This window comes from Zeugodacus cucurbitae, chromosome 2 (genome assembly GCF_028554725.1).
Source record: "Zeugodacus cucurbitae isolate PBARC_wt_2022May chromosome 2, idZeuCucr1.2, whole genome shotgun sequence".
In the NCBI taxonomy this organism is placed as follows: domain Eukaryota; kingdom Metazoa; phylum Arthropoda; class Insecta; order Diptera; family Tephritidae; genus Zeugodacus; species Zeugodacus cucurbitae.
Window position 1 is genome coordinate 6,207,211 of NC_071667.1, and position 15,240 is coordinate 6,222,450.

The window sequence follows — 15,240 nt, forward strand, 5'->3', positions numbered from 1 at the left end:
ACTTTCTGCAGTCGTTTCTTTTAGTAATTTCCTTATACAGTCCAAAAATGAAAGAAATCGGATAATAACCACGCCCACCTCCCATACAAAGGTTAGGTTGAAAATTACTAAAAGCGGGTTAACTCGCTAAGGAAAAACGTCAAAAACACTAAATTTCACATAAGTAATGGCAGATAGAAGCTGCACTCAGATTTTTTTGCAAAATGGAAAATGGGTGTGGCATCGCTCACTTATGGGTCAAAAACCATATCTCAGGAACTACTCGACCGATTTCAATGAAACTTGGTTTGTAATAGTTTCCTTACATCCCAATGATATGTTGTGAAAATAGGCCAAATCGGTTCACAACCACGCCTACTTCCTATATACCAGAACTTTGAAGACGATCTGAATCGTTTACATTACAATATATAAAGTAAGCACTAGTGAAGATATCGGTGCAGAACTGTGCACAAATACTACGTTTATAGTGTGGCAACCCCATTCTAAAAATCGCCGAAATCGGACCATAGGTTTCTCAAGGCCCCATATCGAACATGAGGACCTCGGTGCTTCTAGCCTAATATTAGGGTTTCCAACTTTCAATGGACTTTATACAATATATATGACGCATATGTGGATCAAATCGTGTATTATATAATATTAATAAAGTTAAATAAATTGCGAGAGTATAAAATGTTCGGTTACACCCGAACTTAGCCCTTCCTTACTTGTTAATAATATTTTCGTAGGCAAATTTAAAAAAGCACGTTCGATTTTCAAGACACCAATGTCGGACTGTTTCGACTCGACTCAAATAACGATATTTATTTAAAAAATGCGGGTCTAGGTATAATATATCTAATGCCCAACTACTTTTAGCTAAACATTTAGCTTTGAATAACAAATGCTTAGAACAGTATTTACATATATTGTAGATTTGCTGTTAAGTCATCCAAAGCCCATTATTTTCCGTATATGTATGTACATATTTACTTAAGTATTATGTACATGCATTGATCCAGTTATAAATATGCAGCAGATGGTCTGTCACTGAGCAGACACTGATGAAGATCTACTTTATAATCAGTGCTAATAATTTACAGTTGGATGATAACGATTTATAGCCTTTGTTATACTTGTACTTACACCGAGTATTTCGTTTACTTTTGTATGATACACTCGTTATCTTTGTGCATACACTGACTGTAAACAAAACTATGTACATATGTATGTTGTTGAGAATGTTCATTGTTCGTTATTATTGTAGTTTCAATTTTACCTTGTACCTTGTTGCTTTTGTAATTATAAAAGGCAGTAAGCGCAAAATTACGCGATCATTTGATGTTCCAATTTTATTTCCTTTCTTTTTTACACATACATACCTATGGGGTGTATAAACATATTACAGCATACATACATTATGCGCATTTTTGGAGATTGGCTAGTATATGTACATATACACATGTGCAATAGATGTATAGTTGTAGTCTCAAGCTCCAAGCTTAAAATATGAAGTGCGTTTAGCTACTTACACAATTTCATTGCTTCGGCGAGGGAGCTGCATTGTTTTTGGGCACTAACAACTTACGCCGTAATTTTGAAGCTGACTTAAAGTTTGTGGGCAAAACCGCAATGGACTTTGTGTGAAGTTCGGAAGCCTTGATGTGATTTCTATTTCTGGTATTCTATTGTTATCAGTTATAGTCATATCACATATTACTCAAACCTATATGTATACAAGTGAGATTTAGAGATCACTGCACTGCGGTATAGAAAGATAAACCAAATTTTGAATGAACTTTTGCCTTACGGCGCTTCTAACGCAAACTAATATGCGATGTTTCTCCCGCATATTAAGAAATAAAGGGCGTTGATTGATTAGCTCTAGTGTATGCATGTAAGTGATGGTTTGTTGGCATTTGTATATTTGTTGTACTTGTAGACTTGATCACCTCTGACAAATGTGACCAAAAATCAGTTTTAAAGCACAACAGTTGAATGAATCATTTGATCTTATAACTGGAAATCTGTTTATAATATAAATGTGCATATGTGTTGGTATAATTCAACACATTTCGTTGAAGCAGAGTTCAATATAACCAGAAGATAATTATTTGTCTGTATTTGGTGAAATAAAACAAAAACGGCGAAATGCATTATTTATCGAATAATTCAATTAATCGATAATTTTATTATTTGAAATTTTTAAATGCAGCAAAAAATAAAATAAAATTATGCGTTATGAATTTTAGTATCAAAGAGTTATACAATAAAAGCGTAAAATTTTTTAATTTGGCGTATTTTTATATTTGTCGTATGTAAAAAATGGTTTCAGTTTTGTTTTAAGATGCCTCAAGGATTTGTCTCAAATAACCTCTTATTTAGGATTTCTTAATTACATGTTTATATTTTTATTTCTCTAAATACAGAATAAATAATAATTTCAAACCAATATATCTTCACATTTCCAGGGTCCCAAGGACTCACCTAATTATTATATAGCTACCCAAGCGCCACTAGAAACCACAGTTGCCGACTTCTGGCGCATGATTTGGGAGCAACAATCACGAGTAATCATACAAGCAACCGATCTCTATGAGAATGGTATCGAGAAGTGTGCCGAGTATCTTCCACCATCTGTCACTTTGGACAATCACACAACCTATAGCGATTTCCAAATAACACTCAAACATCGCGAAGTCAAAGATAAATATGCCATTTCGACGCTGATGCTTAAGAACACAGCCGAGAATATGAGTCGTGAACTCACACATTACTGGTACAAGTGGCCGGAAGCGGGTGTACCAAGCGAGGAGGCGCCCATTATTGCAATGCTATTAGAGGCACGTTCATCGCTCAAAGGTTACGTGAACGAATCACGAGAGAAAAATTCGAGTGCCACGCTTAAAGCTGATGGTAACGGTCAAAGTGATGTAATCCATAATGGTAATGGTACCACAGTTATCACAGTTGACGAAGATGCAGCGAACAAACTGGGAACGGAAGGTGTAAATGGCGAAGGAAAAGAAAATGGCAGAAATGCCGAAATAAATGGCAATGTTTCGGGTGTGGATAAAATGAAGGGCACCACGCTGAATAATCAAGGGTACGTCTTTTTGTGTGTAATTTATGACACGTATTTAATGATTGCCTGGTTGTGTGTATTGTGTTAACAATATTTATGTTTAGCTAAATTATGGTTCCAAAAGAACACTTGACACTAAGTGTTCAAGTTTTCGGCCAGACACATTCAGCAACCTTACTTTACGCTAAAATCTGTTGTTTGTTTCGTGCTCGTTTTGTAATACATGTTTGCTTTCTATCTTATTTTTTTCTACTTTTAGTCCCTTAACGATTCACTGCTCTCCAGGTACTGGACGCACCGGCACAATCATCGCCTGTGACATGGCCATACGCAGTCTGGAGACACCTAAACGTTCCGTCGATATACCACAAATCGTATACTATGTGCGACGGGGGCGTGCAAGCGCTGTTCAAACCAAGGAACAATACGAATTTATTTACAAGGTGGCGCATATGTATGCGACAAAGATCACAAATCTATCTAATGATAATTGAGATCTCCGAACGCCGATGAGATATGCTGATATAAATGAATATATTGTACATCTATATACTCGTACATTTAAATTTAGATATGATCTGTTAAGCGAATAAGTAGTCACATTGTGCTTAAATGTACTTGGCGGGTCGTGTGTCTCCACTCTAGTGCCCCCAACAGTCAAAATGTCCAACACTATACTATTAGTTTATTTGTATAAAAGCATACCCGATATGAGTATGTCAATTAAAGTATTTAAATACTGCTGGTATATGTGCATGTACATAAGTACTTTGGTACATATTGTACATATAACCTCTATATATTCATAGCTTTCTCCACCTAGTGAATTTAATCTCTTGCACTTTTCCTCCGCTCCTTTATTAATAAATTTGTATTACTTTTGTATGTATATCTTTTTTTTTAAAGAAAATTATGTATGTACACGTTATTTTTATTTATGTATGTAAATGCGTGCATCGCCTTAACTAATAATAATACTATTGAAAAATATTCCTCTATTATTGTGATATAAACATACATACATTTTAATTACTGTAAATTATGTTTTGTTTAATTAAGTTGTAAATAAATAATAAATACGATTATGTGAGTAACGCAGATGAATAACTGCAGAATCAAATGTAAAAAGTGAAAAGTAATAAAACTAATTATATATATATTGATATATTATCTAAAAAAAAGTTACAAATAAATTCATATGAATATTTCTGAGAATTACAATTGTTTTTCTATGATTTTTTGTTTATGATTACGTATAATAAATTACTGACATTCGTAAGTATACAATATAATAATTGTATCTAGTTGAATTTTTATCAAACGATTGACCAAATTAACATGGGTCACGATACTACATAACCTATAAAAGTAGATTTCAACAAGTTTAGATCAACTTTGGGGTTTTTATTAAACTACTTTGGCTTTTGGCAACCTGTGAAAATATAATCTTGAGCTGGTGACAAAAGTATGGAAAGAAGTATCTGGTTACGACCTTGTAACAGGGAGAGTCGATCCGATAAAAGGAAGAAAATTCCACATTATATATGTATGTATGTATTTACTATATGTAAATGTAAGCATATGTGTAGCATACAAGAATGGAATAATGACAGTACAAGAAGAAATCCTAGACATTTGCAAAGTTAATATAGTTAAATAAGGCTAACGGTTTTATATTTATTTCACAATATATATTTATGGTGGTTTAGAATAAATGAAAATTTTAAATTATTAAATTACTCAGATCTAGTCAACTTTTAACGACGATATTAAATTTTTAAATTGCACAAGAAGTAGACACATTTACGGCATGTAAAATCATATCTTGTAGTATATGAAGATAAAAACTTAAGAAGATATATTTTACTAACTACTAATTGCAATATATATTTTGATTTCCAATATTCGTCTATGTATATAATATTCCATATTCGTCACAATGTCGAATATCAGACAGAGAATGTATTTCTATTCTACATTCTCTGCCAAGTTGCCGAACACGAATTTCCCGATGAACGCAATGGGCGACACCAAAAGAGTTGTTGCCACTTACAAGCGACAAAAAATTTGTGTGTAAACACCGCCTAATTTATTTATCATCTGTCAAAAAACTTATCTACTCCGAATAACTGCAAATCAACATTTTATTCCTTGAAACCATTGTAAACCATATACAATGCTTGAAACAATTTATTTGCTAAATATTTTTTCACAAACATAAAATAATAAAAAATACATACTTAACTTTGTTATTATCATTAAAATAAAAATGAAGTTTTTCATAATATTACTTGCATTAACTGTAATAACACTGAGCGCTTTTGCTGAGGAAGATTCGAAGCCCACCGTAAAAATTGGTATTAAAAAGAGGGCAGAAAATTGTGAAGTCAAGGCGCGCAAGGGTGATACTATTCATGTACATTATAGAGTAAGTTATATACATAGATGCATTTATTTGTTCATAACATCCGTATTTCCATAGGGTACGTTGAAAGATGGTACTGAATTCGATAGTAGTTATGAACGTAATAAGCCTTTCTCTGTGAGGCTTGGTGCCGGTCAAGTGATAAAAGGATGGGATCAAGGCCTATTGGGCATGTGCGAAGGTGAAAAACGGCGTTTAGTTATACCGCCTGAATTGGGATACGGCAAAGCAGGAGCAGGTGACAAAATACCACCAGATTCAACGCTAGTATTTGAAGTGGAATTAGAAAAGATTGATAGGCCAAAAGTTGATTTATAAATTTCTATTCGTTGAATTTTAATTTTCTAAATAAAATACCAGCTTTCAAACAGAATTTTTTATTATCCTAATATGAACAAAATGCAAAATCTATTTTCATGAAAAAAAAACTTAAGAACTAAAGTTTTTGTTTTTGAAAAGTTCAATATTTTTTTATTGTTTTACGTATAAGTGCTAATCGTTGTTTATGTGCCTCTGTAATAGCTGCACGTTTATATGGCCGCAACTCATCTGTACCGAACCCAGGTATCCACATGTTCCATTTGCGTTCTAGATGTAGTTGAACATCCCGTACTTCCACTTTGGAAACCTTTCTATGTTTTGCGAACGCACATGTCGCCTTTACTGCATCCTCAACAAAATCATCCGCTATTTGTAGCAAGAGTTCTTCAACATCTTCATCAAGTTGTGCGGTGACATCCACTTCACGCACTAGCTCAAGTAATCTTGGTTTTGTCAAAATCTGTGGTAAATTATACGCATTTATGTTATAAAAAAAATTGTTCAAATTCATCTACTTACGGGTTGGTTTTCAATTCCTCCACTTGTTTTTCCCCCACTGCCACCAACTGTTCCATTGGTGCTTGAATTTCCAGAATTTGGAGTTTGTGCGCTACCACTGCCTCCACTTGTATTATTGGCATTGGTCGAAATAATTCCAACAGAATTGGAGTTCGAGTTGGTCAAAGGACTACTTTGTGAGGGCGATGCCATAATGAAGTCCTGGGAGTCGTCGTAAGCGCCGTTGCTATCGAAATTTGTAAAAATATCCGACATTGTATGTTTTGATATTTGTTACAAATGTATCGAATATGAAGTAATACAATATGGATTAACCAAAAACCAGTCCAGTATTGAGGGGAAAGCCGGTCTAGTGTTTTTAGTGCTTGGATAGGCGGTGTACAGGAATTTTCATTGACAGGTGTGCATATAGTAAAATTTTAAAGTAAAACAATTCTGTGACAAAAATAAGATGTTTTGTTCCAAATTTGTAGATGTTTTAAAATTTTGTGTCCAAGTAGTTTTCAGTGAAGTAATCAGTAGAAAGGTGTACAACTTCGTTTGTAGTTTTTTGTTAAAAAAATGCGCTTACAATAAGCACGCTATATTATAAAATTAAAATGTATATTAAATGTAAATAATAAAATAATAATAATAAATACTTATATCGAGGCAAATGGGACGGACCTTCAGGATAAAAATTATATATTCCTTGAATTTATATTTATTGATAAGATATCGCTACTTTTTTAACCACTTACTTCACTAATATTTCTATATAAGTTAATCACAATAATACGATATATGTTTATAAAAAAATATGTTTACTACATTAAATCTTACTAAGAACTAAATTGTTTTCTATTGTGCTGTCAAAATATGGTCCAGATAATATATTATCTTGATGTCAATAAAATCCAAAAAAAAAAAGTTGCCAGATGGCTGAAAATTTACAGATTGTTTATAAACTACTGAACCAGTGATGACACCTTTTACAAAAATAAAATAAAAAACTTTTAAAACAAAGGTAAATAAAAATGTTGTTATATTTTAAATCAGTATGATTCCAAAAATAAACATGTTTCTATTTCGTGAAGTGGTAATAAATTCAAAATCTTTAACAACTATGAAAAATATATAAACATATGGTGTGAAATTTTATCAACCGACATAGATATGTACATTTATTCATCTGAAACTAAAAAAAATAGAAAAACATGTCCATTAAAATATTTATACGGAAATAAGCTTAATAGCTCTTTTTTATTCGAGATAAAGTGGAGTCACATGATTAATATTTCTATTTTTAGCAGAATGTGGAGACATATTACTTTTTATGATTATATTGTTTATTGGAACATTAAATTCCATAATAAGTTTTATAAATTTTACTTCACTAGTCAATACAATTCGTTTAAGTTGTATCGTTTGTAAATTAACGTTTAGCGAGCTTTAATGCGAAATATATACCCATCACAAAAACTAAAACCATTGCCAATTTTCGTAGATTTGCACGGTTAACACCTTTTATAGAGCGAACAACATCGCCATTGTAAATAAAGACGTTACGGCTCTCTTCTATAAATTCGGCACGCAGTTCTTCATTAAAATTGCCATAATTATCATTCAGCACTTGTCGCAGTTTATCCTTCAAAACCGAAATTTTCTCTGGAAAATACGTTGCAGCACAACCCTCTGGGCAAATGGTTACTTGGCTAGGCATTGGGCGGTCCTCCAAATCATCTACCTCTGGATTTGAATTAGATGATTTCACTACTTCCTCTTCCTCTTCACCTTGCCTGCCAAACCAAAGTTTTCTCTTAATCATTCGTTTCTTTTGCAGCAGTTGACCGCCCGACATTAAAGCCATATACATTTGATAAGCGTATGCAAACAAAAGTAACTTATTTTTTGCATTGACTTCTTCTAAATGTACGATGTACTTTTTAACACTGTCCCGCGGTTCGTAATTATCTTTCCAATTTTTTCCAAGAAAATACGCCAAATCTTGTTCAAAGGCTGCTTTGCGATGAAGCTCTCTAGGAAGTAAGTTTTCAGGAAGATTTTCCTCTAGGTATTTGTAAACTTCGTAAAATGCCAATAAACCATCAAACCAAACAGCATCGTCCGATAATGCTGAAACAAAGGAACAAAGGATTTTACAACAAAAACTAATTCAATTCGGGGTTCTTACCTAAAGCAAATTTTGCATTTACAAGCACATCACTTATTTTATGCACGTCTTTCGTGGCTTTACGCAATTCCTTCGTAAAAGTCATATCTACAACAGGCTCTTTTGTAACATCGGTGATATCTTGGTCTGGTGTTAGATTGTCTTCCAAAGGAAGTTTTTGCGACGCAGATTCCATAGTTATATGATTCAGCTGTTTGCTATTGCTTTTTATTACTTATTTAATATTACACTTCTTTATCGAAACTGCAAGTTAATATTTTTAACTGTTTTTAGTAAACAAATAATTTTATTCGCCTTATGATTTTCCAATATGTATTGATAGATAAGAAGGAAAATAGGAAAATACTAAATATATTTCAACTTCTGGTTTACAAACAAGAGTTGCCGGGCAAATTAAATTTACAAAAATAATGCAGCTACTATATATAGAGATAACTATGTAAGTTGATGTAACTTTTAGATAAACATTAAATAAGGTAAGAAACTTTATACGGAATGTAGAATGTTAGCTTATTTTCGAAATTACAAATCACAGAATTGCCGATATAAGTAAATTCACAGTAATACTATATTTCACCCCTTCAATATGCATTAACATATCACATAAACAAATGAATATTTGAAGTACATATATTTAAAAAACGATCCATCCTTCTTTATAACACAGCCTCACGGCAACACTAATTATTGGATCTGTTTTGTGGGGTGAATAACCGACAAATTACAAAGATTTGTTGATACTATATTTCCATAAATGCGCCAAATTCGTGCTAAATATATATAAAATAGTTTAATTAAGACTAATGTTAACCAGTTAATTTATTATTATTATTTAAAAAGACAGTAATTTGTTTATGCTTCCGTTTGATCTCGCACTATTATAAAAGGTGAATTAAACATTATTTTTTTAGTTTTGAATTAATATCAACTTTATTCATATATATTTTTAAATAACAGTATTGATTACTTCTGAAAAATTTTGTATTCATATTGCACACCATGTTCCTCCTGTACACCTAATGGCGTCTCCGGATCCGGTTCTATTTCCTTAAAACAGTTTGGTATTTTAGGGAAAAATACATCACAGTTAAAATGTTGTTTAATGATTGTTATATAGAGACGATGGCACCGCGGTGAAGACATAGCTTCTCTGTAAATGCCACTACCGCCAACTATCCAAACCGTTTCAATACGTTCACATAAATCAGTTTGCTCCAATCGCCTCATTGCCGACTCCAGATTAGGAAACAAAAGCACATCTTTCGGTAGATCAATTGGCGATAAAGTTGTACTTAAAACAACATTAATGCGTTCTGCAAGCGGTCGTTCGTGTTTGGGTATACTTAAATAAGTAAGCCGTCCCATTATAACAACATTGTGCTTTATGATATCACTTCGTCGTTTTGTCGTTTGCGTAAAATATTCGTATTCCGACCTTGAAGGCATAAAAAATTACATGAAACTTGTTGGTAGTTACCTTCAAATATACACACTTTAAACTCCATGGTAAGTCTCCATTCAAACCTATTCCAGAATTCTGACAAACTGCGGCGATCAAATTAAAGTGTAACATTTCAAAAAAAATTCATATATTTTTATGCTCTTTGAATATATACTGATATTTTACGCATGTATGAATTAAACATTTCTCATCTTATAGCGCAATTCTGCGAGTTAATCGCTGACTCAACCACTCACTTCAAGCTCGTTTTGATGAATAAGCTTAGCTGAAATTTTATTGGCCTTATGAAATTTTAGAAACAAAATAATATGCGATAAGCCATTCTGAAAAACACGTTTGGAATTAATTATCAGTTAGAACAAGCAATGCACAATAAGCGATAGCTCCAGCAAGCAATTAAAAAAACTATGTGTGTGTACGTATCGAATTGTGTACGTAATATTTCTTACAAATATTGTTGCAAATAGTTTACCTTAGAAAACCGTTACATCGACCTAGTTATGTCAAAAATTTGTATATTACACTTTCATATATTTAGACTAGTACTTAGCGATCCAGGCAGGTCTGGGTCGCCGAAATAACGGCCCTTGGTCGGATCCAAAAATTCGAGTCAATGCCGGTGTATCGTAGAACCGGCGGTTGTAAGGGATTTTTATAACAGTCATTTATATAACTGTATTATAATTTTTAATTTAATTATATTTAGATATTCATTATTGATTATACCGATTTGTGATTTACTTGACTTTAAATCTCTGGTTATATGGCAAACTTAGTTTGACTATGTAAGTCTTAAAAAAAAATTTATATTGAAAATTTGTCTTTCTCATTTAATAAAAAAATGTAAAAGAAAATGGAAAAATTTACTATATTTAATAAAATTAACAAAACATATTAACATTTAGCAACGAAATATCACGCATCCTTTCGCTGTTGACGACTAAAACCCACCGGCGCTAGTGTAATGCTATTTCTGTAAATTAACTGTAAGTAAATATGTTATTTCCAATATTGAGTAATTCTTAACGAATATTTTTCTATAAATGTGCATAGCTCAAAATTTTTTATCCATCGAAAATGTGTTCTAAACGATGCAAACATTCCTTTAAAGATCGCATACCCACTTGCGGTTTAGAGCGCAAAACACATGCAACTCAAATACCAATAGCTGCGTGTATGTTGCAGAAAGATGACTCTGTTGACTGTGACAAGTGTAGGCCACCAAATGGCGTGCGTGAGCATATATGCTTGTGCAAACCAGATCAGTCGGGTTCAACACATTCAAGTCAACTTGAAACGTCAACTATAGCGGAGGAGTCTCAGTCGCCACAACAACAAAGTAGCGTAGAATTTCGGCAATCGACTGAGTACACAAATGGTGAGCCGCCTAACGGGAATGTTAGCCGTGAAAATACTAACAATCAAGCATCTAATACAAACTACAAGCAAGAAAAGTTTTCTCCAGCACATATAAGATACATGGACGAATGGGAGGCAATGGGTGTTATGTTGGCGACTAATGGTCGCGTTTGGGGACTAGAAGATAAGGGCTTTGCAAGACAATACAAGGCTGCCTTAAGCGCCGTAAATACTAAATTTGAAGAGGAAGCCGCAAATATGGCAGGACATTCAGCTTATTAATATGGAAAAATTATCTATATAGCGAACTAATGAGATACTATACATTATTGGAAGATTTTTAAAGCTTCTCAATATTATAATAGTCAAGCCGCCATAGTAAATGTAAATTTTTAAGTTATTCGAGCACACACCATTGAAGTATTTAATAACAAATAATAATAAATATAGCAAAACTTAGAGCTGAAGTGAGGAATTTTGAATTTTGCTCAGGTTTCAACAATAGAAAGTATTATTTTAAGGTTCGTCTCCCTAATTTATTATTAGTTAATATAAATTTATGCTGAATTTATATTCGGCGTTGACAATTTCGTAAAGACATTAAATTAAATAAACTTACTTAAATACAGAATACTTTATTATTATTGAATCACATTAACATTATTTTATTTTGCATTTAATTCAACTTACACTGCAAAGTTATCAGTCGCTCAATTCAAAAATTTCAGCTTGATCATCATCGTTTAAAATTGGTGTATTTGACTCCTTAAGACCAGGAGTTTCCAAAAAATTAAGATCATCGAACTCATTGTTCTTTTCAGATTCAATGCTTTCATTATCAGATTTAAGTACGCTAATATCACTATCATCTTCATATTCATCGTCCTCATCATCTTCCTCTTCAATATGTTCTACACCATGTTGCTGCATTCTACGCTTACGTTGGAGTAAAGCGACCCAAGTAAACTTCTCTTCACACAGCGGACATTCGCCAGCAATTGGTATGTATTGTCCACGATTGTTTTCATCGGAAGATAATATATAATTGGCCAAGCATATAATGTGACATGTAAGCTTACATAGTGAGTTAATACAACCGATACGTGACCGTTCCGGGTCATCAATGCGTTGCATACACAGGTGACATTCAGATGACCAAATAGCCTTTGGTGGTTCCTCGTCCTTTTTTAGTCGTACAGCTTGCGATTTTGGTAACAAAACTTGACCATTTACAATTTCCATATGAGGCGGTGGTTTCAGCTAGAATGGAAAAAATTGTTTTTTTTTTTCTGCTCGTATGCTTTAAACAACTTTACTATTACATACTATGAAATCACATTCGTATTCGCTTTCTAACCAACGAACTGTTAGTGGTAATCGATTCCATGGACCCACATTTAGCATACGGCTTAATATTCGAAAATTGTACTGAAAATGACTTTCTTTTGGGTATTTACGACGCAACTCCGAATATTGTTTGAGCCGTGTAGAAAGTGCCGGTTGTTGCCACGCCCACTCAAACTGCAATAGGTAGAATTGAATGAGAATCATCATATATAAGTTTTGGAATCTTTAATATTCACCTGCAATGCTGAAATATTATTTGGAAAGCCATGTACTATCATAACCATTTGCCATGGTCCTTTGTTACTGGTGCGTTTGGCACCACCAAAATCCTTACCCCGATTATGTTGACTTATACGACGTTTGGGATTTACGGTAAAGCCAATATAGCAGCGTCCTTTGTATCGTTTTTCAGCACTTTGACTGCAAAGCAAATACACCCCATAGAAAAACGAGTTACTCATGATGAGGAACTAAAATTAGACAACAAAAATGTTTAAACTGAATCAATAGCAAAAACTGTCACCATTTTTTTGCACCGCTAAGCTACAAAAAGTGCAAAATACAATAAAACAATCACACGTAAATATTTTAGATAGTAATGCTTTCTATATTAATATTTAATGTTACAATGTCTAAATAAGTTATTAACTAATGGGAGAGAAACTATGAAAATCTTAAAGAATTTTCAGTTATTACTATTAGCGGCGGAATTATTGCCGTTTGGCATGCCCATTACTGCATTGCCAACACTTTGCTGTTGTGCCGGCTGCGCGGGCTGTTGCTGCTGTTGTTGGAGTTGCGCATTATTCACCAAACCATTTTGCAAGCCCGCATGCACGTTACCAGCTCCTGGTTGCTGTTGTCCCTGTTGTTGTGGTTGCTGTTGATTCTGTGGATTTTGCTGTGCATTTTGTTGCTGTTGTGCATCCATTGCAGCCTGATCGCCAGCATTCATTTGTCCCATACCATTGACACTATTAAACATTTTAATACGCTTACGAGTATAATGCTGCCACTGCAATATAGCTTGATCATCGATGAACTTGCAACATTGTGAATTGACAATCTCACGTCGAAAGTGTTCGTATTGCAATAAATCAAGGAAATACAAACACATCGGATACATTAGATATTTGGCATATTCGGGTTCTTTCCAATACTGCAGATATTTAAGATAATTTATAAATGCTTGATCCTTAAAGTAACCGCGTTGCGCTAAAACTACAAGAAAATATTTTTATTTTGAATCTCTTTACAAGAATCAAATTTGTTTACTTACAGTTTAAATAATTGGGATTAGCCAGACACTGTACGAATTCAAGTTCAACTTGCCATCGTAATTTTTGTTGATCGTCTGATTCAATAGCCGCTAAAAGAGATAATGAAAAAAACACATTGTTATTTTCTATAATTTTTAATTCAGAACAAATGTTACAATAGTATTCGGAAAGTTTCAAATAAAATAAACACATATAGTAGGCAAGAGGGTTAAACAAGTTAATCCAAAAGTTATTGTGTTGATATGTTTCGATTATCAAATTTTGTCACACAACTAATTTTACTTTACGTTATTCTTAACATTATTAATTATTATATGTTATTCAAAATTAGGAATTTACTTACTCTTACCCTTTCCATACATCTTGGCCATGGTGCATGGAAGGGCTCGGTTCTGTTTCTTAATGGTGTTGTTTCTAAATGTCAACTGTAGTAGCGCCTTTCTTAAGACGCAAACATACAGTAACCTTGACCGGAAAGTTGTATTTGGTTGTGGCGTTGGTGGAAGTTGTAGTAGCAGTTGTTGTATTTAGGTGGTGGTGGTGGTGTTGGAGAATGGTGGCTAGTGATATTTGTTGTGATACTGTTGGGCGTAGGTGTGTGAACGTGGCGATTAAAATGCTATAGTAATGTTGGTTGGTTTCGTGTAATGTTCTCGAACACAAATTTATTTATATTATTTTTTTAGCAGGTTTGTCTAAAAGTTTTTGTCCCGGTACGACTGCTGCACGCACAATTAACGCATATGCAAGTGTATTATGTGGAACACAAATTAAACATATGTAGATATATACAATAACAAAATTTAAAATGTAAATATTTTAGACGGATATTGCTTTAGATTGGCTTAACCCAAGCAAGCGGTTCTTACAACGCGAAAGTCAATCACATAATATATTTACATTCACTCTGAAGTTATGAAATTAGGGTAATATCAATAAAATCAGTTTAGACACCAATTTTTACAGTAAAATATATAAGAAAACACTAGAAATGCAAATGAAAAATGTGGCGGGGTACAGAGTAGCACTCGCCTTTTATATGAAACAACTACTAATTTATAAATTATCCACAAAATTACACTTTGAACTTTTAAGTCTACAAACCGTATGCGTTCATTGCCCAAATGCAGCAATATTGTTTAAAAATTCCTTCCCTCCTTACTACACAATATTTATTAAATATGTTTCGGCGGAATGTAAAAAATCTGTGAAGTGCAGAAAACCAATATCAACAATAAAAAATATGATGCTGTCAGTGTCAGTGGCAATTTCGACAGTTGCCAGATC

The 15,240-nt window shown here is 33.2% G+C and overlaps 8 protein-coding genes across 22 annotated transcripts in view; 3 read left to right on the forward strand and 5 right to left on the reverse strand.

The window, feature by feature from the left end:
* The window catches only part of LOC105214079 (mucin-17), a 65,390-nt gene extending 61,102 nt beyond the window's left edge, over positions 1-4,288 (forward strand). For 2 of the 3 annotated variants that reach the window (XM_054231895.1, XM_011187273.3), the window contains 2 exons: positions 2,454-3,088; positions 3,327-4,288. In XM_054231895.1, coding sequence (XP_054087870.1) covers positions 2,454-3,088; positions 3,327-3,561 — 870 coding nt within the window. In that variant the 3' untranslated portion in view covers positions 3,562-4,288. The remainder of the gene's footprint in view (positions 1-2,453; positions 3,089-3,326) is intronic. The other variant, XM_029041506.2, reaches the window with a different exon arrangement.
* A 935-nt stretch (positions 4,289-5,223) lies between these two features.
* LOC105214077 (peptidyl-prolyl cis-trans isomerase FKBP2) lies at positions 5,224-5,865 on the forward strand. Its single transcript, XM_011187270.3, has 2 exons — positions 5,224-5,495; positions 5,550-5,865. The coding sequence occupies exons 1-2, from the start codon at positions 5,337-5,339 to the stop codon at positions 5,808-5,810; spliced, it is 420 nt and encodes a 139-aa protein (XP_011185572.2). The 5' UTR covers positions 5,224-5,336; the 3' UTR covers positions 5,811-5,865.
* Taf12_1 (transcription initiation factor TFIID subunit 12) lies at positions 5,854-7,226 on the reverse strand. Of its 8 annotated transcripts, none has more exons than XM_011187269.3 (3): positions 7,073-7,226; positions 6,333-6,558; positions 5,854-6,273 (listed from the first exon to the last, which is right to left on the reverse strand). In XM_011187269.3, exons 2-3 carry the CDS (start codon positions 6,522-6,524, stop codon positions 5,953-5,955), a joined length of 513 nt encoding a protein of 170 aa, XP_011185571.1. In that variant the 5' UTR covers positions 6,525-6,558; positions 7,073-7,226; the 3' UTR covers positions 5,854-5,952. The 8 variants fall into 8 exon arrangements, with proteins under 8 accessions (XP_011185571.1, XP_011185569.1, XP_054087938.1 ...); XM_011187267.3 differs by having other exon boundaries at positions 6,333-6,913; positions 7,073-7,179; XM_054231963.1 differs by having other exon boundaries at positions 7,155-7,172.
* A 309-nt stretch (positions 7,227-7,535) lies between these two features.
* On the reverse strand, positions 7,536-8,848 carry LOC105214074 (heme oxygenase 1). The gene is made up of 2 exons (XM_011187264.3): positions 8,506-8,848; positions 7,536-8,447 (listed from the first exon to the last, which is right to left on the reverse strand). Exons 1-2 carry the CDS (start codon positions 8,678-8,680, stop codon positions 7,747-7,749), a joined length of 876 nt encoding a protein of 291 aa, XP_011185566.2. The 5' UTR covers positions 8,681-8,848; the 3' UTR covers positions 7,536-7,746.
* Positions 8,849-9,404: 556 nt separating this feature from the next.
* LOC105214072 (dihydrofolate reductase) lies at positions 9,405-10,258 on the reverse strand. Its single transcript, XM_011187260.3, has 2 exons — positions 9,999-10,258; positions 9,405-9,940 (listed from the first exon to the last, which is right to left on the reverse strand). Exons 1-2 carry the CDS (start codon positions 10,076-10,078, stop codon positions 9,469-9,471), a joined length of 552 nt encoding a protein of 183 aa, XP_011185562.1. The 5' UTR covers positions 10,079-10,258; the 3' UTR covers positions 9,405-9,468.
* Positions 10,259-10,695: 437 nt separating this feature from the next.
* On the forward strand, positions 10,696-11,793 carry LOC105214073 (uncharacterized). Its single transcript, XM_011187262.3, has 3 exons — positions 10,696-10,752; positions 10,873-10,953; positions 11,021-11,793. Exon 3 carries the CDS (start codon positions 11,045-11,047, stop codon positions 11,606-11,608), a length of 564 nt encoding a protein of 187 aa, XP_011185564.1. The 5' UTR covers positions 10,696-10,752; positions 10,873-10,953; positions 11,021-11,044; the 3' UTR covers positions 11,609-11,793.
* Positions 11,452-15,198, reverse strand: LOC105214070 (structure-specific endonuclease subunit SLX1 homolog). The gene is made up of 4 exons (XM_011187257.3): positions 15,058-15,198; positions 12,910-13,143; positions 12,653-12,847; positions 11,452-12,586 (listed from the first exon to the last, which is right to left on the reverse strand). The coding sequence occupies exons 2-4, from the start codon at positions 13,132-13,134 to the stop codon at positions 12,029-12,031; spliced, it is 978 nt and encodes a 325-aa protein (XP_011185559.2). The 5' UTR covers positions 13,135-13,143; positions 15,058-15,198; the 3' UTR covers positions 11,452-12,028.
* LOC105214071 (mediator of RNA polymerase II transcription subunit 31) lies at positions 13,256-15,198 on the reverse strand. 6 transcript variants are annotated; one of them, XM_011187258.3, is made up of 4 exons: positions 15,058-15,198; positions 14,297-14,675; positions 13,953-14,042; positions 13,256-13,894 (listed from the first exon to the last, which is right to left on the reverse strand). In XM_011187258.3, the coding sequence occupies exons 2-4, from the start codon at positions 14,322-14,324 to the stop codon at positions 13,359-13,361; spliced, it is 654 nt and encodes a 217-aa protein (XP_011185560.1). In that variant the 5' UTR covers positions 14,325-14,675; positions 15,058-15,198; the 3' UTR covers positions 13,256-13,358. The 6 variants fall into 6 exon arrangements, with proteins under 6 accessions (XP_011185560.1, XP_054090753.1, XP_028897402.1 ...); XM_054234778.1 differs by having other exon boundaries at positions 14,297-14,572; positions 15,058-15,196; XM_029041569.2 differs by having other exon boundaries at positions 14,297-14,672; positions 15,058-15,195.
* Positions 15,199-15,240: the final 42 nt, after the last annotated feature.

Excerpts from the sequence above, each read along its gene's own strand:
- LOC105214077 (XM_011187270.3), top strand. The coding sequence starts at position 5,337 with ATGAAGTTTTTCATAATATTACTTGCATTAACTGTAATAACACTGAGC. Across the intron at positions 5,496-5,549 it reads CTATTCATGTACATTATAGA|GGTACGTTGAAAGATGGTAC; the intron begins GTAAGTTATATA and ends GTATTTCCATAG.
- Taf12_1 (XM_011187267.3), bottom strand. The coding sequence starts at position 6,587 with ATGTCGGATATTTTTACAAATTTCGATAGCAACGGCGCTTACGACGAC. Across the intron at positions 6,274-6,332 it reads GAGGAATTGAAAACCAACCC|ATTTTGACAAAACCAAGATT; the intron begins GTAAGTAGATGA and ends AATTTACCACAG.
- LOC105214074 (XM_011187264.3), bottom strand. The coding sequence starts at position 8,680 with ATGGAATCTGCGTCGCAAAAACTTCCTTTGGAAGACAATCTAACACCA. Across the intron at positions 8,448-8,505 it reads AAATGCAAAATTTGCTTTAG|CATTATCGGACGATGCTGTT; the intron begins GTAAGAACCCCG and ends CCTTTGTTTCAG.
- LOC105214072 (XM_011187260.3), bottom strand. The coding sequence starts at position 10,078 with ATGTTACACTTTAATTTGATCGCCGCAGTTTGTCAGAATTCTGGAATA. Across the intron at positions 9,941-9,998 it reads GACTTACCATGGAGTTTAAA|GTCGGAATACGAATATTTTA; the intron begins GTGTGTATATTT and ends TATGCCTTCAAG.
- LOC105214073 (XM_011187262.3), top strand. The coding sequence starts at position 11,045 with ATGTGTTCTAAACGATGCAAACATTCCTTTAAAGATCGCATACCCACT.
- LOC105214070 (XM_011187257.3), bottom strand. The coding sequence starts at position 13,134 with ATGAGTAACTCGTTTTTCTATGGGGTGTATTTGCTTTGCAGTCAAAGT. Across the intron at positions 12,848-12,909 it reads ATAATATTTCAGCATTGCAG|TTTGAGTGGGCGTGGCAACA; the intron begins GTGAATATTAAA and ends TACCTATTGCAG. Across the intron at positions 12,587-12,652 it reads AATACGAATGTGATTTCATA|CTGAAACCACCGCCTCATAT; the intron begins GTATGTAATAGT and ends TTTCCATTCTAG.
- LOC105214071 (XM_011187258.3), bottom strand. The coding sequence starts at position 14,324 with ATGGCCAAGATGTATGGAAAGGGTAAGA. Across the intron at positions 14,043-14,296 it reads GATGTATGGAAAGGGTAAGA|CGGCTATTGAATCAGACGAT; the intron begins GTAAGTAAATTC and ends TATCTCTTTTAG. Across the intron at positions 13,895-13,952 it reads TAATCCCAATTATTTAAACT|TTTTAGCGCAACGCGGTTAC; the intron begins GTAAGTAAACAA and ends ATTTTCTTGTAG.